Consider the following 23,457-nt stretch of genomic DNA (forward strand, 5'->3'; position numbering starts at 1 on the left):
ATGAAATCAGTTCTACCTCCACCCTACAGCAGAAGAAACAGAAAGTTGGGGAGAGAGACCCATACAAGGTAATTTATTTGGGGGCAGGTCCAGATCTTTTCCTCTCCCTGCTGAGAGGTGACCTCATCAGAGAGGGCAGGGGGCTGAGGGACTCAAAACAGGTAACAGAAACTCATTCAGACAGTCTCCCTGCCGTCTGCAGGACCGTCATTAAGGAATCCCAGAAGGGCCGTCTTCCATCCTTGTCTTTCCGAAAAGCTGGTTGAGAATATCCTGGAGCCTCTCAGTGTACTTTGTCAGCTTTGGATAAAACATTGGACTCTGACTCCGTGGACTTGCCGGGGGGGGTGGGGAGGGACAACACCAAGGGCTTTTCCTTCTGTCCGGTCAGCACAGCACAGCTGGCTCACCCTTGAACCCGCCTCTCCAGGATGTAGAAGGAGCAGCCTTTAGGGTCACAGGTTAAAGGGCATGAGCCTTCTGAGGGTGAAATCAAGGTCATCTTTGGCAAGTGGTCTTAATAGTTTACAGGTTTGGGGTTCCTGACGTGAGCCTTGGTGGCACACAGTGGAATTAGGAGCAGGGCCCATGCCTTACTTCTCAGTCTTGAACTCCGCCTGTGGCCTTCCCTGGGACCCGTGGGCCTGGTTGGAAGCACACATATCACCTGACGACCCATTAAGTCTTAAATTTACCCTCTCTGGAAGGTGGGCTCTGCCTTTTCTGGCTGCATGATCATGGGTGACTTTGCCTCTTTAAACCTCAGTTTCCTTTTCTGTAAAATGGGAACACTAATAGTACCCACTGCCAAGGATTGTCACAGGATTAAATGAGGTGGCACATGCCGAGCTGTTAGCACACTGCCTTGAAAATTGTAAACATGCTCTATTATGATGCTCCTGCTGATAAAAAACAGTGTGTGGTGCCTGTGGCCAGAGGCTTGCAGTCCAGCTAGGGCAGAGAGGCTAACATGCACGGCTGTGACCCATGTGGGACACGCTGTGGCTGCAGGCCATGGGGACAGTTGTGGAAGGGTCCTCGTGGCTCCCAGGTGGACCAGCAAGCAGGAGCCTGTGGTGGGGAATTGGTCTCGACTGTCTGCAGGTGCAGGTGATGCAGGCGCTCCTTCTTGGTGGTCCGGCAGGGACAGCGGGTGTCAGGGAAGCCTCCGTGGGGAAGACAAGCTGAGCCTTAATAGAAAGCTGGAACTGGGGCAGGTAGAGGCTGGGACTCCACACCCACACCCTTCGCCGGCTCTCTCCCTGCCTTTGACAGTAGTCCCTTTCCTAGTGATAGGACGGTGTTAGCCGGCTCTTGTGAAGCCTCTCGCCTGGCTTTGTGTGCAGCTATTTTTAATTCCCATCGAGGACATCATGCTGTCACTTTGTTTCTCTTTCTCCACTGCTGGTGAGGTCTGTGCGGGTTGCAGTGTCTACACCTAGTCCTGCACTTCTTGCTGCTTGCCTCCACGTTGGTATGCGCCCCCCCCCCCTTCACCCACACATCCCCCAGGTAGAAGATCCAACGTGCCTGTGGCCCAAAAGAACATTTCTGTGGGGATATGATGCAGGGACAAAATTGCTAGGTCCTCATGGGGCATGTGTATGCTTAATGACTTAATTACTGCCTGCTTGTTCTCAGGCCTGCCCCAGTCTGTTTTCCACCGGTGTGTATAATAAGGGTCCTGTGTGCGCCCTCTGTCCCACACTTGGCGTTTCCCACCCTTGGGTCTGCCCTTCTGTAGGAGTGAAGAGCTTTGTGATCATGGGCATCCCCCCAAGTTGTACAAGGGTGAGCCCCTTGCTGCTGTGAGCCCCTTGGACTTTGCTTCTCTCTGAAGGTGCCCTAGTCATACCCTTTGCCCAACTTCCCTCAGGGCCTGTCTTTTTCATGTTGATATATAGGACTTCCTGGGATATTGCCTTTTAGTCTCTTGTCAATTTAGACATAGCAAATTGGGAAACAGTGTTTGCAGTCTGTTAACTTTGTCCATGGTGTTGGTTTCTGAAAAGAAATCCTTAATTTTTGATGTAATAAAATTTATTTATACACATAGGCACATGTGTATGTAAGTATTTGTTCAGCTTTGACTTTGGAAATTTTGTTTAAGGGTCTTGCCTGGCCCTAAGTCACACAGATGGTCACCTGCATTTTCTAATACTCACTTCCGGTCCTACCTTACATTTTTGTTGAGTGCCAGCCGTGTGGCAGAGCCGCTGGAAGGCAGGGGAGAGTGGTGGATGAGGAAGGCAAAGGTCCACACCCTCTTAGGGCAAAGAGTTGGACGTATTTGGGCTTGATGTCCTGTATGCCACAGGCTCTGGTCCACACAGCTTGGGACACGTGAAGGAAGGCCGTGCTGGGATTGAGCCCTGCCTCGGGCTCCCAGCTCAGTGGGGAGTCTGCTTCTCCCTCTCTCTCTGCCTCCCCGCCCCCCCCCCCCCCCCCGCTTGTGCTCTCTCTCTCGAAATCTTTAAAAAAAGAAAAGAATAAACTGGGGGGCTGATGGGTGGGAGGCTCAGAGAAGCTGCAGGTCGGCATTCACTTTCCCTGTCCCCGACTTGGGATCCCCAGAGGTCTCGCTGGGTTACTTCCAAATCCTCCAGCCTTCCTGTTGCCTTCGGCCACGGCGATCCACAGAAGGGAGCTGGCCAAGCTAAAGTCAGAGAAGCAGGCATTCTCCTGTGTCCTTGTGAAAGGCAGTTCCAGACTGTTTACATGTAGAGAGGATGAAGGAGGAGCTGGTGCGACCTGTTTGAGCAGTCCCTCCGGGCCCCCCTGTAATTACAGTCCTGCTGGGTTTTGGACAGAGCCCGCTGTCTCTCCCCTGCTTGCCTATTATGCAGATGTTTCTGCACAAGGATTGCTGCAACTCCATCCCCAGACTCACCTTAGCCGACTATAAACCCATGGTGCGTCTGACGCTGGGTCCTCAGTGCCTGGGGTGGAGGAAGACTAGAGGAATGACTGGGGCCAGACTTGGAGGGGGGGGGGGGTAGGGGGCCTTGAGGGGGGCAGGCTGCTGGGGGGCCCTAGGCCCGGGTGGGGAATTGTGGGTGGAGAGAGGATAGAGTGATTCGGGATTCACGGGAGGACAGCAGAGCTTGGGGGTTGGGCCCACACATTGGCCCCCCAGTTTATTCTTTCCTTTATTCCACTCCCCGGGGAAGAGGGCGGTGGGAGAGTGACTTCTGGAGGACTCTGGAGAGGTGGTGGTTCTGCTTTTTCCCAAGCCCAGCCTGCATAGACTACAGCCCCTGGGGTGCCTGGGCACTGACTGGACCCTGCTACCTCCGTCTGGCTCCCGCCTGCCACCTGGAGGACAGAGCCGCCCCCTTTCCTGCTTTCCTGCTCTCTGTCCTCCCTGCTGTGGCCCCAGCCTGGGGAGGCCACTCTCCCACCTTCCCCCAGGAGCTTCACCCTCCTGAACCCCACCAGTCCCCCGAACACGGAACCCTTCAGGATGATCATCTGACACCCCCTACCCCCAGCTGCACCCAACCCTAAGTTGCTAGTCATTCCCTTGCATCCTGTGTTCCATGCTCCATGCCTCATGGACAGCACGCCTGAGTCCCCGTGCTGGTACATCTTTTCACCAACACTGTTCTTTTCCTGGAGACCTCTCTCTCTCTCTCTCTCTCTCTCTCTCTCTCTCTCTCTCTCTCTCTCTCTCTCTCTCCTCACCTTTAACCTGGTCAGCTTCCTACTTGTCCTTGAAAATTCAGTTTGGATGTTGTCTCCAGTATACCTTCCCCACCTCTCACTCCTCCCTCTGACCGGGCAGTTCCCGAGGGAGAGGAGAGTGTCCCAGCCCCGCATCCAGGCAGGGTTGTGTGTTGAGGTCTGTCTTTAGTATCTTGGTATCTGAGGGAGTGAGCCTGAATTTCAAGGAAGTTAGGAACATAGATAGCTTCTGACCTAGTTTTTAAAACGGGCATTCTGTGAGTAAATCAATTGATAATAAGGTTTGGAAGACATCTCGTTTATTTTTTAAATTTCTACATAAAGTTCTTTGCCATTTGGCCACCTCAAAACAAACTAGTGTTTTAAAAAGCAAGAGAGAAACTTTTAAATTACAAAACTGATAAAATAGAAATAGCTAACCATATAGATCCTCACTTTAACATAGGATCAGTTTGTCATGTGTTTGAAAATTAACTCACCTTGCATTTTATAAAAACCGGTCATCATTATACCTCAATTTTAAAAGTGTATTAAAAAAAAAGAACACACTCCACCAAAGAAGACATATGGGTGGCAGACAGGAACAAGAAAAGACACTCAGCATCACTAGACATTAGGAAAGTGCAAATGAAAATCACAATGAGATAATTGCTACATACTAAAGTGGCAAAATATTGAACAAACAAACCTGACGCAGTTCCAAGTGCTAGTGAGAATGTGAAGCCGTTGAAACCCTCGTACATTGCAGTGAGGAATGCAAAATGTACAGCCACTTGGGGTAACAGTTTGGCGATTTCTTACAAAGTTAGACATATACTGATTGTATAAGAATTCCATTCCTAGGTATTTACCCAGGAGAAATGAAGACATATGTCCACACAAAGACCTGTCAGTGAATGTTCATAGCTTTTTTTAATAATTGCCCCAAGCTGAAAACAACCCCAGTGTCCTTCAACAGGATGAAAAGGCAAACAAGTGATGGTGTGTCCATACAATAGAATACCTCTTAGCAATAAAAAGGAGTAAACTACGGACATAGACAATAATATGGATCAGTCTCAAAAGTCAGACCACATACTGTGTGATTCCATTTATCCCGGACAGCTTGGTAAAGGGTGTTGGAGAGGAAGACTCTCCTGTCCTCTTCAGGGTCCTTCTAGTTGGACTAAGAATCAAATTGACACGAGCCAGATTAACAGGAGAAAATAAAATTTAGTATATATGGGGAATTCACACAGGCATGGCAGATTCCAAAGACAGGCAAAATGAGGCATCTATGTCATCCTGAACTAAGGAGAAGTGGGTACGGGTCTAGTACTTCAAAAGGAAGGAATGTGATTGAGAGGAAGATGATAAAGAAAAAGAGTAAATGTTTAGAAAACAAATGTTTGCTGGGCCACTCAGAAACAATGGCACACAGAGGACTTTGATCAGATAGGCCTTGCTGGGTTCCTCCCTGTCCACCAAGCCTAGTTCAGAGTATAATGTAGTTATCTATGGTGGTAGCTCTCTTCCTGGAGCAGGTTGTCTATCTAAATTCTTTGTAGACAGCTGTGGGGGAGGTAAAGAGCTTTTCCCGAATCTGCTGGGGAATGATTGCTTTTTAACTCAAAATAATCTTTATGTCAAAGCGACCTATTTGGGGGAGGCCTGCCCCTGGCCCCTACGAGGGACACAGATCAGATCAGTGTTGCCAGGGCTGTGTGGGGCAGAGATTGACTGCCCGAGGGCACAGGGAACGTGGTGGGGAGATGGAAGTTTCTGCACCTGGATATGGTGATGGTTATACATGGCACACATTCATCCGAACTCGGTTAAGCATAGACCTGTGAAGGGTGAGTGTTACCGTATGTAGATTATATTTCAGTTTCAAGAAACAGCGGTCAGTAGGTCTGCTCTTAGGACAACCACCAGTGCCTTGCTCAGGGGAGCAGGCACACTGCTCTGCACTGGGCAGTTTATGGAGAGGAAACAGTGGTACCTGATGTATGTCCCTGTGTGTGCATTAAAGGGATGGCCGGCCCGCACCCACATGGAGCCTTTTCACCCAGCAAAGGCCAGCAGGGCAGACGTTGCTGGAGCGTCATGAGCACTCCCTTCTCCCCTTGCCTCAGCAGTGATCACAGTGCCAGCATTTAGACCTAAACTCATGCTTCTGGAGACATCCTGCCAGTATTCCTTGTTGCTTCTAGATTTTAAGAGTTTGTCCTTTAAATATGAACAGCAGCTAAGGTACGCACTGAAGAAGAGTCGTACCAACAGGTGCCTTTTTAGGAGATACTCTTTTCTTTTCCCTAAATCTTTTTACAGGGTTTTGAAAAGCAGAGAAGAGCCAACATACTGTGATCTTGATTACCCGTGTGAGTATTATTGGTGGGAGTGAGATGAAAGCCAGCTCTGCCTCATGGTTTCCTGTCGACTGTCAAGTCTCAATCAAGCTATGATGAGCTTAGCTCTTCTTGGCACCAGCTCAGCAACAGAGTTGTGTTTTGTTGGTTACTTGTTTTCATCCTGCTGTAAATTTCAAAATGACAGCAAGGCCCTATTTTAAGGGAAGTGAGCATGCAGTGTCACTTCCAACTGGTTGTGAAATGCTTGCTTTTAGGGGCGCCTGCGTGGCTCAGTCGCTTAAGCCGCTGACTGTGATTTCCGCTCAGGTCATGATCTCAGGGTGGTGAGATTGAGATTGAGATTGAGCCCCATGTTGTCAGGGCCCACGCCCAGCGGGGTGTCTGCTTGAGGGAGTCTCTCTCCCTCGCCCTCGGCCCCTCCCCCCACTTGTGCTCTCTGTCGTGCTCAAAAATAAATAAAAATCGAAAAAAAGAGAAAGAGATGCTTGCTTTTGCCTTGCTAAGAAAGGGGCTGCTGAAGGGTAGAGTTGAAAGGTCTGTGTGTTGGTGAGGAGCAGCAGCCTGGCCACGCCCCAGGCCAGGGCAACGGCTCACGTGGGCTCCCAGAGCTCTCCAGCACGCCTGCTGGAGAAGGCTGCCCCGGCCGCTTCGCTCCCGGGGGTCCTTGCTGTTCCCAGAGGAGCGGGGTTCTCTCTGGCCTCAGGGACAGCCCTTTCTGAAGTGGCCAGAACCCCTTCTCCCCCACTGCCCATCTCCCTTTGGGACCCCTGGGTTCTGTCCCTCTGTGAGGTCTTCCCTACCACTACCCCCTTCACCTGGTTAGCTCAGGATAGGCGAAACTAGGGTAGTGTGAACTGTTCGTAAGTCGGAGTTAGCGGGCTGTGCCGCTGGTCCCGCAGCCTTCCCGGGAGACAGAGGACTGTCCCCTTCTCTGTAGAAGTGGAAACTAGTCCTCCCTGTCCTCCAGGAGCTTCCCAACTGAGCCCAAACAGAGATGAAATAGGAGAGTGATTAGCCAGGCAGAGACCTTTGGAAATGGTAAAACTGGTAAAAGTTGATTAAGATTTTTGAAGACAGGGGAAGACAAGGTTGAAATAGAACAGATCATTTTGCTGCCACATTTCCTCCAGTGCTCCAGCGTCAGCCGTAGGCTCTTCTTTCAAATCAACTGCTGAAAGAGTGAAACATATTAAACACTTTGAGTCTCACTCCAAACTAGCCACTAATATTTTGTCAATTGTTCTTTATATATTTGATAAGTTAGTCTCTTTTCACATGTGAGAGAAAGTAGTCAAAACTCACCATAACCCTCGTCAAAGCAGGTAAGAGTCTGAGCTTTGCCGTCAAGACGGTCCTACCTGGAGCCATTTGAACCCGTGCTGCTGCAGGATCCGGGGACTGATGTCATTCTCCAAGCCTTGCTCTTCTCCTCTTAAGAGGGGGACAGTTAGTCCTACTCATTAGGGCAGGGCAGTATTTGGAGGTGTAAAACACCCACTCTGGTGCCTGGCACACACTGGGTGCTCAGTAAGTTGGAAATAGTATTTATTGCTCTAATCGGGAAGTAATAACCCAGCATGGGATGACATTTAAGCGGAAGGCACCTGAAACCTGTTTATACCAATGATGATCAAAAGGTCTTTTGCCAATTCTATAATATTAATTATAGAATCATTTTAGGGACGCCTGGATGGCTCAGTTCCTTCGGCTCGGGTCATGATCCCAGGGTCCTGGATCAAGTCCCGCATTGGGCTCCCTGCTCGACAGGGAGCCTGCTTCTCCCTCTGCCTGCAGCTCCCCCTGCTTGTGCCCCCCCCCTCTGGCAAATAAATAAATAGATAAAATCATTTAAATCTGAGTTACTGAATTCTTTTTCTTTCTTTTTTTCTTTTTCTTAAGTCTCTCTGGTCAGACTTCACTTGCTCTGGGTAGCTGTCCCTGACTCCTCAGTTTGCACGAGATGCCCTTCTGGGTACCCTCAGCCCTTCACTTCCCTCTGTCAGAGCCCTTCCTGTGCTGGTCTGTCTCCTTCCCTGACCCACGGGTCAGAGCGTGGACACTGGCCATGTGGTTATTGAGAAGGTCCACATTTTAATGTTGCTGCTAGTAATACAAATGGGGAACTTGTCACCAACAGTGCAGGATGCCTTTCGAGTGGGAGAGGGGATGAACTCCCAGGAGCCCAGGTAGCACGGAGGCTCCTTGTGCAGCCGTGAGGATTCGGCTGCCCCACTCCCAGGAGGGGCCCCCAGCCTCACGGTGTGGTTCTGTCTCCTAGGTTGGGAACTACAAGCGGACCGTGAAGCGGATAGACGATGGCCACCGTCTGTGCAGCGACCTCATGAACTGCCTACACGAACGGGCGCGCATTGAGAAGGCGTACGCACAGCAGCTCACCGAGTGGGCACGGCGCTGGAGGCAGCTCGTGGAGAAGGGTAGGGGGCCGCCCGGGCGCTCCAGGCAGATCTCACAAGATCAGCGCAGGAGTGCATGTTCAGTTCTGGGGGGCTGTGCTTCATAGTGGGGAGCAGCAGGGAGCCGTCACCCAGCCACCCGGGCTGTTGTGGGCTTTCTTCCCTTTTCTCTGTGGCACGGGACTTCCCTGCAGACAGTGCCAGTCTCCCGCCGCAGCCCTTGTCGTCCATAGGACGTGCTACGCTTGCCAGTCTAACTCAGAACAGCTCCTACAGGGCCCAGATCTGAGTAAAGCACCTGTCACATCAGAGGCCTTGTGGCTCTACACTGTGCGCTCCAGCACGGAGAGTTGTTGATCTGTAAGCTTGGCTGTGTAGCACATCAGGCAAGACTAGATGGTGACATGTGGCAGGCTTTCTAATTTCGAATTTTAACAGGAATAACTAGAGGTGTTACATGGTACAGGTTTTGCTCCCGCTCCCTCCCTAGCAAAACACTCAGAAGATTCAGGAGTTTAGTAACAGAATGCTGCTATGGATATGGATTGTGCTCAGAATCCACTTCCCAGCAGTAGAGGGAGAGCTGGGTGGATTACGGGGTTTCCCGGGACAGAAGCCAGATAGTGGGACTTTCTCAGGGTGTGCTGTTTGGCCAGGCTCTTCTACTGGCTGACCTCAGAAGATGGGGAGGCCAGGCCACTGGCTGAGTGGCCTTGGACAGGCAGGGCCCCATGCAGCTACAGCTGGGTCTGGACCAGCTGTTCATCTTTCCCCTGTTGCTGAAACAAGTCATTTGTGGGGCTTAGCACGGTGCCTTGGTTCAGAGTAGGTGTCAGGAAGCGAGGTGGCCATGCACGAGTGAGGAGTAGCCAGGGAAGGGGCAGCTCCTTCAGTAAACCGTAACTGTTGTTTTATTTCCACCTCTTAGGATCCAGCTGTCAGCGCTGTCCCTTGTGTTTATTCAGAACTTGAGGTTCACAAAGCACCCTTGCCCCCGCTTACCTTGTGGATCCCGCCACTGTGTTCAGACCAAGACTGGAGAGGGAGCTGCTCATTTTGTAGACACAAGGGATTCAAAGTTCGGAAGGGCTCACCCTCCACGGTTATGCCCCCTCATTACCCAGCTCAAACAGTGACTGTCACCGGGGAGAGCCTTGAGGACAGGACCTGGATCTTCCCATTTTCATCCTCAGATTCTGTCATAGCCTCTTCCTCCCTTACCTGATGCCATGCTACCCCACAGCCTCAACAAAATGACAGGCCGGATTACGAGCTTCCTTCCTGAGCAGTGTGCGAGGTGACCACTATCTAGAGATTTCCATCTGGCCAGAGCGGTTTCCTGCCTCCAACTGCCCTTCCTCTCTGCAAGACAGGGCTTCCATTCTGCTGAGAGACAGTCCTCCGTTTGACAGGCAGCTAGCTCTTGAGTTTCTGCTCTGAGCCAGGGCTCCATTCTCCTTGTGGGAGTGAATAAAAGAGGTGCTTCCCACTGCAGGGAAGGGAGAGGGTGGGCCGCAAGAGCGCCCCAGCAGCTGGGGGGAGAGAGGTCAGCTCACTTCAGGGGCTCCTCCTCCTCCTGCCGGCCTTAAGCAAATTAAAACTTCCAAGATGCAGAAATTGAAGTCTTTAAAAGCTTAGTGATTTTAAAAAAAAGGAAATGTGTGTAATCCCCGAATTTCCCTAACAAAAGAATGGTTGAGTAGATCCGGCTTCAGTTCCTTATTCTTCATCCCGGACTGAAAGAACCGAAAGGAAACCTCCCAGCCCCTGCAGCCAGGCTGCTGGCCTGGAATCCCGTCCTCACAGCTGAGAGAGGTTAACGGCCGAAATCCCCACGCAGGGCCTGTCTGGGAGCCCAGTAACCACCAGCTTCTCTCCTGTGCCAGGGCCCCAGTATGGAACGCTGGAGAAGGCCTGGACGGCAGTCACGTCCGAGGCGGAGAAGGTGAGCGAGCTGCACCTGGAGGTGAAGGCCTCGCTGATGAGTGAGGACTTCGAGAAGATCAAAAACTGGCAGAAGGAAGTCTTTCACAAGCAGATGATGGGAGGCTTCAAGGAGACCAAAGAAGCCGAGGATGGCTTTCGGAAGGCACAGAAGCCCTGGGCCAAGAAGCTGAAAGAGGTGCCTCCCTCCTGCAGGCTGCTCCTGCGCGGCCTGACCCCATGCTTCTTGGCTAGACCCCCTCTGACTGCTTTAGGCCCAGGATGCTAACAGCAGTAGAGACGAGGCCCCCTCTTTGGGTTAGCAGAAGGGATTAATTTAGAATTTTTCTTTCTTTTGTATGTGTTTTTCTTTGAAATTTGCAAATAATAGTGATACCAGTTTTTCTAAAAGTAGCCAAAGCCGCTGAGTCTCCTTTGGCCTTGGCTAGCTGGAGGCTCTCCTACATGGACCCCATGCCCACAAGCAGACCCCCCACCACCGCAGCTTGGCCAGCCCCTTCCCTCAGGGGCCCACTTGCTGCTTCCTTCTGTCTCCACCGGCTGGCTTTTCTCAGGAGCTGCACCGCCTTCCTCCTCCTCAGAGTCCTCCTCAGAATCTCCCAGAACAGACTTCCATCTTCGGGTTGTAATGACAGTCTTTCCTTCTTTTTTCCGTGTCTTGGCTTTTGCCACGTTTCCTTTCTCTTCTTGTCCGTGGCCTCATTGATAATGACTGCCCCCACCCCCTCACGAGGCCGTGGTTACAAAACTCATCTTTCCCCTCTAGAATGAACTCTGTGACTTTGGCTCAAGGAAGGAAGCCTCTGAAATGAAGATACAGTGGCGTGTGTGTGCACTTGTGTGTGTGTACATGTTCTCCCTGAGTTAGCCGGGGAGCCTGTGGCCTCTCGCTCTGCCTGCCAACATTACCCCTCCTGGTAGCTCTGGAACTTTGGAATGTTCTTCGTATTCGCTGTTCCAGCTGCCTGGCATGCTCTTCCCACAGACAGCCACACCTCCTGTACAGTCTTGCTCCCTGTGATCTTGGCTGGCTCTCTCCAGCCGCTCTGGATGTGGTTCGACCCGCACCGCCCCAGCGCAGCGCCCCACCTCTCTTCCCTGCTTTCCTCTCCTCCTTGGCACTCATCGCCCTCTTGTTCACTCTGCTCTTCAGCTGTCTTTTGTAGTTGCCTCCCTGGCTAGACAGAGAGCTCCCCGAAAGCCAGGCACCCCTGCTGCCTAGGACAGCGCCCGGCCCAAAGCAGGCACTCCATCCCTTTCTGCTGAATGAACTCCTCCCTCGTAACTCGTTGTAATTATAGCACGCACAGCTTTGTACCTGCTCTTCCCCTCTCCTCTGGGGGGTGAAAGCAGAGTCTGTGAAGCCTCTGGTCAGGATTTTGAACTTGCAGACACGTGGCACTTAGGAGCTCATTCTCCCTGTAGGTAGAAGCAGCAAAGAAGGCCTACCACGCGGCTTGCAAAGAGGAGAAGTTGGCCACATCACGAGAAACCAATAGCAAAGCGGACCCATCCCTCAACCCCGAGCAGCTTAAGAAGTTGCAAGACAAAGTAGAAAAATGCAAGCAAGACGTTCTGAAGGTAACTGGGGCACGTCTTTCTCCGTGTTGAATGCACGTGCCTCACCCGGTCACCTCTCTGGCCCACAGTGATCCTTTGTTGCTGCTTGATGGGACGGGTGGAAAGATGGCACACCAGTAAGACCTACTCCTGCGCTCAGGAGGGCCCTGCAGTGAGCACTCACCTTACCACAGCCTCCTGTGCCCTGCTCAGTGAACAGGGCCCGTGTGCAGCAGGCCCAGTGCAGCGCCCTGGGTGCCATGGGGGAGGCATCCTACTGCCATGGATTAGAGAGATCGTATGGGAAGATGGTATAAGCTGTTGGGCTCCATGGATGCAGGTAGTGATTCTGCCTGGAAGGCCTGAGTCACGGGATGCAAACACTAGACAGATTCAGATAATTTAAAAGTTCCCAGTAAGTGAGAGCAGACGCGAGTAAGGCCCAGGCCACTGCCTCTGTGGCGTGGTGAGGGGTGCGGGGCTGGGGCTGGGGCTGCGGCTGTCAGGAGCCCTCCTGCGGCAGTGCTGAGGAGATGCCACCTGCATTTGGAGAGAGAGGGGCAGCCGATTGAGAAGGGCTGCGTCCTGGGAACAGGATGTGAGGCCAGAAAGGAAAGAGGAGCCCCAAGCTGCTCTGTTAACACCCACTGCCTTCTCAGGCTTGGATGGGCACCACTGAGCCCAGGGAATTAGGTGGTGGCATCTCTGTTGTGTGACGCAGGAAACTTAAGTTCAGAGAGGCTCAGTCTTGTGCCACCTGGTAGTGTGAGTGGGGGAGGGCCCGTATCCTCTCTCCCTGCCCCTCACCACTCTGTCATCAGCATAGTGACAGAGGGCGGTTGTTGGCAATGTCTGCAGAAGAGCTCATCGCTCAGAGTGAGGACCAGAGTCCCTTGGGGAGCAGCCCCCACTCCCCACACCTGGCTCTGGGACTGGGGCCGGGGCCAGGCGGGTAGGGTTTAGAGCAGCCGGCTGCCTCCACTGTGGGATCAGGTGAGGAGCCTGGGGCTACGTGCTGAATGGGGAGGGCACCCGGGCTCAAGGGACAGAAGGCTGGGGGGCTGCTGAGGGTTGCCTTTGCCAGGTGTCCAGGACGGTGCCTGGAGGAGAGATGAGGCATCTCTGCTCCTGGGTATGGGGCTACGTAGGGGTGGGGGTGAGGGACATAGACACATACCTTTCATGTTTCCCAGTCACTCACAACAGAGTCCACCAAATTGATCCGGGGTCCGAGGTCAGACATAAGGCACCTGTTAGGATGACTGGGCCACTTTGTAGAGGTTTCCTTCCTGACTCTGCGGTCTAGCCAGTGACCTTGGGGCATGATGGTCCTTGTAGGCCAAGAGCTGACCCGGACAGGAGGGCAACCCCACCCTCTACTCCCCTTTTTGAAGCAGTTTCTAAAAGCCAGCACTGACTGGCTACACACTTCCTTCTGTGTTTCCTTCAGGCAGTGATTGCGTCTTGCAGTATCCATCAGAAAGGAACTTCTCATGTTCAGTGCTAAATGTCCAGTCCACAGGAGAGCAAAGGCTGTCTCTCATTTCATTCCATGGATGTTTACTAGGAACTTTCTATGTGCTCTGTGCTAGGAATTCCCCAGCAGCGATGATCCTGCTCTGTATCTGGCTTTGCTGGGGCAGGGCTGTTTGTGAGCACAGGCCAGGGACCTGGGGAGCATCTTGTTGCCACTGGGCACCTCGGGAGCTCCGGGGAGGTTGCTGTGTTGTTGAAGAATCCCAGAGAAGTGGTTGCTCTCCAGGCGCTGGGTGTTTAAACCACAGCTGCATGTCTTGAGGCCTCTGAGCTCGTGATCTCACGCAGGGCCTCACACATATAGACACAGGGCAGTTGATGATGATGATGAGTAATCAGAGGAGTTGGTGGCACTCTGTTCCTGCTGGGAATGTCCAAATTCTGGAAAGGATAATCTTTTCCTGGGGTCACAGAGGACCCAAGGCAGCCAGGAGGCTCAGAAGCAGAACAAGGAACAGCATATAAGGGGGGGCCGGGGAGGGGAGGCTCCAGGCAGTGGATGGGGCCTGTTAGGGAAGTCTTTGAGAAGAGGGGTCTCTGGAGCATAAAGGGGTTTTCCAGGGCATGAGTCACAGAAGGGTGTCTGGGAGGGAAGCAGTGTAGACAGTAGATTTGGAGTCTCGAGGGAGGGCAGAGCTGCTTCAGAGATGTGGCAGGGGCTGGGGTCCCGAGACATGGCCTTGATCCTGAAGGCGGGAGGCTCAGTCCTTCCTCAGAAGTCCACCGTGTCGTCAGAGACAGAAAAGCGAAGTTCCTGGGTGGCCAGCCCATCTGCCCATGATCCCCCCATTTCTCAGGGTCTCCATAGCGGGAAGGCTTACAGTAAATATGGCCCTAGCCCTGCCATCCCTCATTTTGCCCCAGGAGGCTCCTATGGTCCTACCCTATTTCCTTTCTCGTAAAACCCCTTCTAGAGGCCAGTCTTGGGCTGAATGGCTGTGTAGGGGGGTGTGGTGGGCTGGAAGACAGGAGGACAAGGACTTTTTGGAATGCCTACTTCGTGCAGCTTGGTGCCCTTTGTGTGTCACCTCATTTAAATACCAGACTGCTGTGAAGTAGAGGTATGGCACGGTAGGCTCAGTTCCAGAGCCTAATGAGCCTAACTCACCTCCAAGAAAGTGAGTCAAATGACTGTTTTTGGTCTCCTGGTGCACATAAAAGCTATCTTTATGCAATAGTGTAATTTATTAAGTGTTCAATAGCATTACATCTAAAAACAATATACACACCTTAATTAAAAAATACTTTATGGGGCACCTGGGTGGCTCAGTCGGTTAAGCTGCTGCCTTTGGCTCGGGTCATGATCCTGGGGTCCTGGGATCGAGCCCCATGTCCAGCTCCCTGCTCAGCGGAGAGCCTGCTTCTCCCTCTCCCTCTGCCTACTTGTGCGCTTTATTTCTCTGTCAAATAAATACATAAAATCTTTAAAAAACTAAAAAATACTTTAGTGCTAAAAAATGCTGACCACCATCTGAGATTTCAGCAAGTCATAATCACTAATCACAGATCACTGTGACAAATGTAATAATAATGATGAAAACTTGAGATACTGAATTACCAAAACATGACCAGAGACGCGAAGCGAGCAAGTGCTGTTGGAGAAATGGCACTGGGAGACGTGCTCCACACAGGGTTGCCCCAGACCTTCAGTCCGTAAAACACACAATACTGTGGAGCTCCATGAAACGGGGTTTGCCTGTACCTCATTTTCTGCGGAGGGAAGTGAGGCTGTCAGAAACTCAGGTGCCAGGACTCGCCCCCCGCGCCCCCCCCAGGTCTGTCTGGTGCTCAGACCCTGAGATCTTGCCCAGAGGTATCTGCTGAGTCACTACTGCTGAGGGCAAGGTCCAAGGCTTGAGGGGGACCCAGCACAGCCCTTCCCCAGGTAGAGGACACGGATGGATGCTGTGGGCAGGAGTCAGCGGGGCAGTGGTGCTCGAGACCATGCACCCTGGGCTCCAGAGTGACCGCCCCTTCCCCAGCATCTGCCTGTTTGGGCCTGGTACTAGCTGAGAGGCCTGGCAGGTGCCAGGAGTGTGGTTTGCAGTTCAGAAGTGGAGGGGCTGGGACTTGAATTTGAAAGTGGAGTCTATCAGACTCCAGTGCTTGTGCTCTTTGTGCTTTGGAATCTGTGGAGGCCTGAGAAGCTTTCCCCAAGGATGACTTCAGTGGTGGAGGTGGCATCCGAGATGAGCCTAGAGGGCCTGGCCATGTGGGGTGGGAAGGGCATCTTTCTGAGTATTTTCCCAGCCCACATTGGGTGGGAGCACCCTTTGGGAGTAGAGGTAGAGCGTGAGTCTTCTGCGCTGGAACCTGAGGAAGGAAGTAGATCCTTGGATATCAGTCACAGCTCCTCATCCTGCTTATAAAATCACTCAAAGTGTCTGCTTTAATATTGTCACCTGATAAGTGGGTCTAGATGCTGATGAATTCAAAAGTGGCAGAAAGGGACAAAGGCAGGTAAGGAACAGGGTGGTGTAGAGCCTGGCTCGCTTTCTCTCCGTCAGAGGGAACTAGGGTGAATGGAAATGAACCTTCATCCTGTTGTGCCCGGATTCTCTTGTAGACCAGAGAGAAGTACGAGAAGTCCCTGAAGGAGCTTGACCAGGGCACGCCGCAGTACATGGAGAACATGGAGCAGGTGTTTGAGCAGTGCCAGCACTTTGAGGAAAAGCGTCTGCGCTTCTTCCGGGAAGTTCTGCTGGAGGTTCAGAAGCACCTAGACCTGTCAAACGTGGCCAGGTGAGTTTCCATTTAGAGAAAGAGCACATCACCATGAGGTCAGTGGAAAGTTGCTTCTGAATAAAGTTCAATCACTGCTCTCCAGACTTGGGATGGCAGTGTTTGTCAGAAGATCTTCTCTCTGGGGGCTCCGGCATGGCTTAGTCAGTTAAGCGTCTGACTCTGGGTTTCAGCTCAGGTCACGATCTCAGGGTCATGAGATCAAGCGCTGTGTCAGGCTCCGTGCTCAGTGGGGAGTCCCCTTGGGATTCTCTTTCTCTCCCTCTACCCCCCACCACTCTCTCTCTCAAAGAAAATAAATAAATCTTTAAAAAAAAAAAAAAGTTAAGGGCGCCTGGGTGGCTTAGTTGTTAAGCATCTGCCTTTGGCTCAGGTCATGATCCCAGGATCCTGGGATTGAGTCCCGCATCGGTCTCCCTGCTCGGCAGGAAGCCTGCTTCTCCCTCTCCCACTCCCCCTGCTTGTGTTCCCTGTCTTGCTCTCTCTCTCTGTCAAATAAATAAATAAAATCTTAAAAAAAAAAAAAAAAAAAAAAAAGTTAAGTCCCTGGTTAAGTCCTCCTGCCCAGGGAGGGACCTTGTGCTGAGCCTGTCTGCAGCTGTGTGGTCGGCCTGTGCCAGGCACCCCACCGCCTGGGACGGCTGATTGCTGGCCTGAGCTGGGCGGCCTTGGGCCACGCAGTAAGGTGGGCCATGCGCTGCCGGCTCTGTGTACAACAGTCTAGGTCCCGGTAGGAAGGGAGGGCCACAGTTGGTGTATTTGAAATGAAGCCAGGAACACCTCTCTGTGTTTCCTGGGCTGGCTGGTGTGCCCTGTCCTCAAGGCTGTCTTACTTCGAAGCCCTTCCAGAGGCCCCTCCTTTTAGAGCAGCTACCTGCTCAGCCCTTGACTACTCAGGGGTCCCTTGGACAGCACAGGCCCTCGGACTCAGCTCTGGATCATGACGTGGAGGCTGTGGTATTTCTCTTGCATTTGCCTTGTCTGTGGTCCTGTGATGCCTTCATAGGGGCAGAGGTCTGGGCTAACCATGGATGTGGACTTCAGTCATCTGTATCGCAGAGCCATGTAGAAAGGACTCATGAGCTAAGGCTTCTCGTTCGTAGGAAATTACATTCTCTTTGTCTCCTGCACAGTCCAGCGGGAAGGAACAATTATCGTACAGCCACTCTGCCAGGATTTAATTAATGCTTCTGACAGTCTATAAAGTGGGTGGCATTCCCCGTCTTACTGACGGGGAAACTGAGGCCGGTTGTAGTGGATTGACTTGCCTGGGGCTACACGGCTGGCTGGGGTGGGGTGTACACGCCCATCCTTGGCTGGCGTGCCTGGCCTGAGTCCTCGAAGCCACAGCCTGGGGAGTAGACAGCAGGGTAGTGTCCGAGGTTTGCCAGAACAAAGTACCAAAACCCAGTGGCTTATAACAGCAGAAATGTATTCTCTCTCTCAGTTTGGAGGTGGGAAATGGGAAATCAAGGTGTTGGCAGGGCCGTGTTCCCTCTGAGGCTCTCGGGGAGGATCATTGCAGCTGTCTGTCTGCTGTCAATCCTTGGCTTGTAGACACGTTGCCCCCGTCACACGGCCACCTTCTCTCTCTGTCTTCACCTGCCTTTCCCTCCGAGTGAACAGTGCCCATCCCTGCCTTCCAGGAGAGTCATGCATCTCCTCTGTCTGATTTAGCTACAAGAACATTTACCGTGACCTGGAGCAGAGCATCAAAGCTGCCGACGCGGTGGAGGACCTGAGGTGGTTCAGAGCCAACCATGGGCCAGGCATGTCCATGAACTGGCCACAGTTTGAGGTAAGAGGAGGCTGTGCCCGTGACCCCCTGGGCCCACAGGATTGACACATAATGCTGACTTTTTCCTTCCAACTCGGTGTTGGCCTTCGCCCTGTTCATGAGGCAGCCTGTAAGCATGGCTACTCTGGGATCCAGGTCGCTGTTGAGAGTCCCAAGGGCACTCCTGAAGGGCCTTCTGAATCTCAGTGAAGGTGCGATTATGTTCTTTCTTGTTAAGAACTTGGATGGTCTCCTGTTGACCATTGACGTTCCCTTCTCAGGGTGAGTCCCAGGAGCCGACGGTTCCCTGCCGCAGCCTGCAGGGTGGCTGCGAAGCCGGCTGCCACAGGGGACCCCGGGCCTGGCGGGCCTCGGGTCCGGGGCAGGGGGGGCGGGTTATGTGTCCCTCTTACCCTTCACACGAGGGACTTTTCCTTGTTTCAGGCAGTACATTCAGCCAATTTTGGTTCAGGATTAACTTTTCTCTTTTCCTGATTTCTTGGGCCTGAGCCTTCCAGTATCTTCACATGCAAAATGTGAGGGTCTGGGGATCTCGGGTCCCTTCCAGCCCCTCTGCCTCTCCCACCCCCACCAGGTCCTGCCACCTGGTTCTCTGAGGGCAGGGGTCTCCCCACCTTGTGGTAAAGCCGGGGGCCAGGAAAGGCTTGGCAGCTGCCTTCCACGGAGGGTACCTTGTGCGGGGGCCAAGGGGCTTCCCGTGCCTCAGTGGCCGCCAGGGCACTGGCTGCACTCACGTCTGATCTCACCACTTGGCAGCTGTGGGACACTGAGCAGGTCGTTTCCGTGTATAAAATGGAGGTGACAACAGCACCCATGTCCTCCAGCAGCTGAGGGTCCATGCTGGCCGTTAGCGCCATCTTAGTCCACAGTTGTGTCTGTCCTCACCATGTGCCTCTGTCTTCTGGAGCTTCTCAAGAAAGCTGCTCCGATGGCAGCATAGGTCCCTGCAGCTGAGCACGCCCCCTGCTCAGCAGATGTCTTTAGGACATCTGCTCCCAACAGGACTGTGCCCCTTCCACGGGGGCGCTGGGACAAAGTAGTGAAAGTGTCCCAGAGGGGAGAGCACAGAGCCGCCCCCACCCCCAGCAGTGGTGCCCTGGAGGAAGTGAGTTGGTGTGTCCTGTGCACAGAGCAGGATTTCACCCGGCACGTGGTGTGTGCTGCTCCGGAGGGCCTCAGGAAGCCACCTGCAAAACGTCGTGCCCCCCCCCCCCCCCCAGGCCCTTAGGGTTGTCCACCAATACCCAGAGAATGGAATGGTCTGGGAAGGAAGACCTGACAGGCTGTCTCACTGGGATGGGCATCCCAGCCAGAGCCCATCGTGGCCCTTCTCTCGTGGATCCTGCAGGCTGGAAAGCAGCGCCCACATGTGGCCCGTGCTTAGGGTTCTTAGAGGATCATGCTTGACTTTCTCTAATAAAATTATTTGTTTTTATTTTCCATGCTGCAGGATGAAGTAAGTTCCTATTTTCTGGCTAATGTATAATCCCAAACCTCCTGCAGTGTGTGTCCGGCCCGCATGGGTCTGTGGGGGGGGGGTGCAGTCCACAGCGTGGTTCTGACACCGCAGGCCAGTGAAAGAACCGCGGCAGCCATGCTGCCCTGCTGTTCCTTGTCCACACTAACAGCCAGCCCCTCCTTCCCAGGCTGGCCAGGGCTAGATCACATGGGCCCTGGGGTGCCGCCCAGTCAGGACAGGTTTATATTCACACGGTCTTTCTGAGTCAATTTATGTCAGTTGAGAAAACAGTTAATAAACAAATAGGTGACCAGGGTCTGGAATCAGGGGCCCAGGTCTGCCACCAACTCTGGGCAAGTCACCTTTTTCTTTTTGGGCCTCAGTTTTCTTGTCTCACAAGTTGGCAGGTTAGGCTTGATGTTTCTAAGATGGCTTTAACCCGGGCCAAGCTGTGGACTCAGTCACACCAAGGGTTAATTCAGTTAAGGTTGTTTGATGAAGGGTGGGGTCGGGAGGGAGAATTCATTAACCATGTGCATGCACGCATACACCTTTCTGGGAGATGATATCATAGCCCCTTCTTTCTTTAACCCACTTCCACTGTTTCTCAGTGCAGTTGATAAAAGCTGTTAACATGCTGGGAACCTGGGAACCTTTGGGGAGGTCAGCGCTTTACTTTGCTCTGTTAGTCCCGCAGCCATTGCTGCCAGTGAGGGCCCTCATCCCTGGAGACCCGCATGGTGGGCTAGCTTCCCTGTGCCCCCGGTCATGTGACACCCTGCCCCTGTCGTGTGTGCACCCCATGGTGCGGTCCCCATGGCGCGGTCCCCATGGCGCAGGCTTGCTCAGGCCCTGTGGCCTGCTCTCCTGCCCTCCTGCCCCGCCGGAGCCAGAAACAGTTTAGGGAAAGCTGGGAACTAGCTCTTGTCTACTTTGGAAGGCTCAGGGACAGCTGGTGAGGCCTCTGGCGACCCCTGCTGGCCAGAGGGGGCTGGAGGCTTAGTGCCCTGGGGGCCCCGGGCAGGATGGGGCAGTTCCTGGACGTCAGAGTGCTGGCTGCTCAGACTCTCCTGGAGACTGGGCCTCCACAGGCTGGACTCCCCGCCTGTGGCAGTGAGGAGGGGGTGGCAGGAGGGTGCCAGGAACCTGAGGTCGGCTGGGGAGCAAGGCAAACTGAGGCCATGGGGCTACGTGTCACAAACTGTGCAGGGCAGGCCACTGGCCGGCTGGCCAGTGTGTTAGACTGATGTGGCCTCAAACAAACGAACTTCCCATTTCTCTCCCTCGGTGCCTGCTGCCCAGGAATGGTCCGCAGACCTGAATCGAACCCTCAGCCGGAGAGAGAAGAAGAAGGCTGCTGATGGCGTCACCCTGACAGGCATCAACCAGACAGGTGACCAGGCTCTGCAGAACAAGCCCAGCAGGTGGGTGCTGGGGCAGCTTCCGTCCCCTGGGATAGGTCCCCCGGGTCCTCTGTGTGGGCCAGACGCTCCTAGTCCAGATACCTGGGAGTCTCCCCAGTGAGGCCTTGCAGCGAACCCCACAGGTGTCTTTCCAGATGATGCTCCTTGGGCGTCCAAATTCCGCTGGGCAGTGGCCTCTCTGGGGAGGATCACTTAATACTAGAGCTGTGGAACGATCCAGAGAAGGGAGCCTTTGCCACAAACATGCTTTGGGCCCCAAGTGAGGGCAAGAGGTGATGTCAGGTACTGGTCATTGTGTGTCCCCAGTAGTGCACACCGGCAGGCGGATGTCACTGTCAATGACGTCCTTTGGGCAGGTTCAGGTATCCCGGCCAGGTTTGTACTTCCCTGTCCTGTATGCACGTGCCTGATTTGGGAGGTGGGGGGGCGGGGAGCAGTGCAGGAGATCAAAGTGTCCCCCCTTTCAAGTCACCTCTTTGATGAGAGTGTTGGTTATTTTACTTCTGACTTAATTGTTTGCTGAAACCAAGTTTGGGTAGAAAAAGTGGCACTGAGGTCATCAGACCCTTCTGGAAAGTGTGTGCTAGATGAGGCCTGCCCCCAGGCTCCGAATCCCAGCTGATAGGTGTTACTCTCCTCTGCAGAGCTGAGACTGCCAGCTGGCCCCCTGGAAGCACTTCAGCCCCGCAGGCTCTGGGCCCAGAGGCTTCCATGCCACAAGTAATAATAGCAGTTCACGGTTGCCGTTTCCTAGGAGGGTCAGCGCAGGTTCTGGAGGCCTCTCTGGAGCCCCGGGCCCTGAAGTCCCTACCTGGGCTCCCTGGCCAGACATGGCCAGTTGTCATTCAGCTGCCGTGTCTCCGTCTGGGCAGGTGTGCTTGGTGAAGTGACCAGCGCAGTAAGCACTGTCCCAGGGATGAGGCTAGTACCTGTGCAATGCATGAGTGGGGCAGGGCTGGGGGCGGGGGGGCACGAAGCACCACCGCAGGGGCCAGGGAGGAGGGTCTAGGAGAGTCTAGGCCGGCCAGGGCTGCTGCACAAGTTCGGCTTCCCAGCACCAGAAAGGGAAAGGTGTCAGGGAGGGAGGAGGGCCTAGTGGTCTCAGACATGCGGCTCAGGCGTAGGCGGTGGGCAGCCTTGGGTCCCGTGCCCCTCGCCTGAAGCCATGAGGCAGTTGCCGGCCACTTGGGGTAGCATTTGAGGCATTTTCTCTCCTGTCCCCGCCCCTCCCACCCCCAGCTCTGTCTGAGCCGCCCATGCAGTGCTCTGAGTGTCAGCAGCTTGCCGCCCGACTCGGGGTCCCGGAGGTGGTGTGGGCCCCGCAAGCCCTGCCTTGCAACTGAATCCATGGTGTGGTGCCAGGGCTTGTAGGGGCCCGTCTTTCTTCTTTACCGTCCTGTTCCGCACCTGGCACCTCTGGTCACTGTGTCCTGGCTGTCAGTCCGCGGCCTGGGCCTGAGTCCGAGTTCTGCCCAGTCCGTCCCCTCTGCGCCTGGCACACAGTAGGTGGCTGACACGGTCATGCGGCTGGATGTTCTCTCTCTGGAGCACGAAAGGGGTCCTTCTGTCTTACAAAGGGCTGTTCAGTGGGCTTTGGTGCTGATTTTGGAAGCTCTGGCCCCAGAAGAAGCAGGGAAGAGGGCCGCTGGAGCCTTTGTAGTCAGAAGGAGGGGACTGCTGTGCTGTGGGGTCTGGAGAGCTCCAGGAGCCTCCCTCCCGCTCTCGACAGCGGCTCCGAGCCTCCCGGCCTCTGAGCCCGGCGGGCCTGCTGCCAGCTCCCGGCATCAGGAATAGCGGCCGGGTGGGGGGCCGGCGGGGAGAAGCGGCAAGCCCGGACGTCACTTGTGCTCCGGGAGCCCCCTGTCCGCGCCCCGGGTCTCTAGGTCAGGGTAGACTGTACCCAGAGGCACGGAGGGGGAAATGGACGTGTTCTCTCTTGGACGTTTTAAGTGTATTTAAGCACCAAAATATCACTGTTTTTGCTAAACCATTCTTTCTGCTCCAACAACATGTCCTCCTCTCTGGCAAGGAGCCGATCTGTCCCTTCAGACCCTGGCCCTGTGATCCTGCAGCTGGGAGCACCCAGGACCGGGGTGGGGCGCCGAGCTGGGGGCCCCTGAAAGCTGTCTTTCTCCCTGTAGTGACCTTAGTGTCCTGAGCAACCCCGCGCGGCCCGCGCAGCCGCCGTCCAGCTCCAACCCCTTCGAGGATGAGGACGACACGGAGAGCACCGTCAGCGAGAAGGAGGACATTAAGGCCAAAAAGTTGGTGAACGGACGCTTCCCTCTGGCTTCCGGCTCGCTCGCCGTCTCTCCTCTCTCTGTCCGGGCTCTCGCCCCCTTGGCGCTCAAAGCAATGCATGAGGCCTGCAGGAGGCGGCCCAGCTGCCGCTGGTGGACAGTTTCCGGCTTCTCGATTTCTCGGCGGGGGGGAGGGGGGCGCCACCCACTAACAGTCTCTGGTTGCTTTTTCTCTGTCCTCCTTTAACCCTCGCCGAGGCCCCCGGCGCAGCACCACGGGGGGCCTGACTGCGCTGGGACGCTGA

At 54.1% G+C, this 23,457-nt stretch overlaps 1 protein-coding gene across 11 annotated transcripts in view; it reads left to right on the forward strand.

The window, feature by feature from the left end:
* The window catches only part of PACSIN2 (protein kinase C and casein kinase substrate in neurons 2), a 133,038-nt gene that overhangs the window by 104,039 nt on the left and 5,542 nt on the right, over positions 1 to 23,457 (forward strand). For 7 of the 11 annotated variants that reach the window (XM_027593245.1, XM_027593247.1, XM_027593252.1 and 4 more), the window contains exons 3-10: positions 8,314 to 8,470; positions 10,336 to 10,571; positions 11,819 to 11,974; positions 16,056 to 16,231; positions 17,909 to 18,029; positions 19,480 to 19,485; positions 20,791 to 20,912; positions 23,054 to 23,176. In XM_027593245.1, the coding sequence (XP_027449046.1) occupies positions 8,314 to 8,470; positions 10,336 to 10,571; positions 11,819 to 11,974; positions 16,056 to 16,231; positions 17,909 to 18,029; positions 19,480 to 19,485; positions 20,791 to 20,912; positions 23,054 to 23,176 (1,097 nt within the window). Of the gene's footprint in view, positions 1 to 8,088; positions 8,222 to 8,313; positions 8,471 to 10,335; positions 10,572 to 11,818; positions 11,975 to 16,055; positions 16,232 to 17,908; positions 18,030 to 19,479; positions 19,486 to 20,790; positions 20,913 to 23,053; positions 23,177 to 23,457 lie in introns of those variants that run through there. The other 4 variants (XM_027593254.1, XM_027593255.1, XM_027593253.1 and 1 more) reach the window with 4 other exon arrangements.

Source organism: Zalophus californianus, chromosome 9, assembly GCF_009762305.2.
Source record: "Zalophus californianus isolate mZalCal1 chromosome 9, mZalCal1.pri.v2, whole genome shotgun sequence".
Classification (NCBI taxonomy): Eukaryota; Metazoa; Chordata; class Mammalia; order Carnivora; family Otariidae; genus Zalophus; species Zalophus californianus.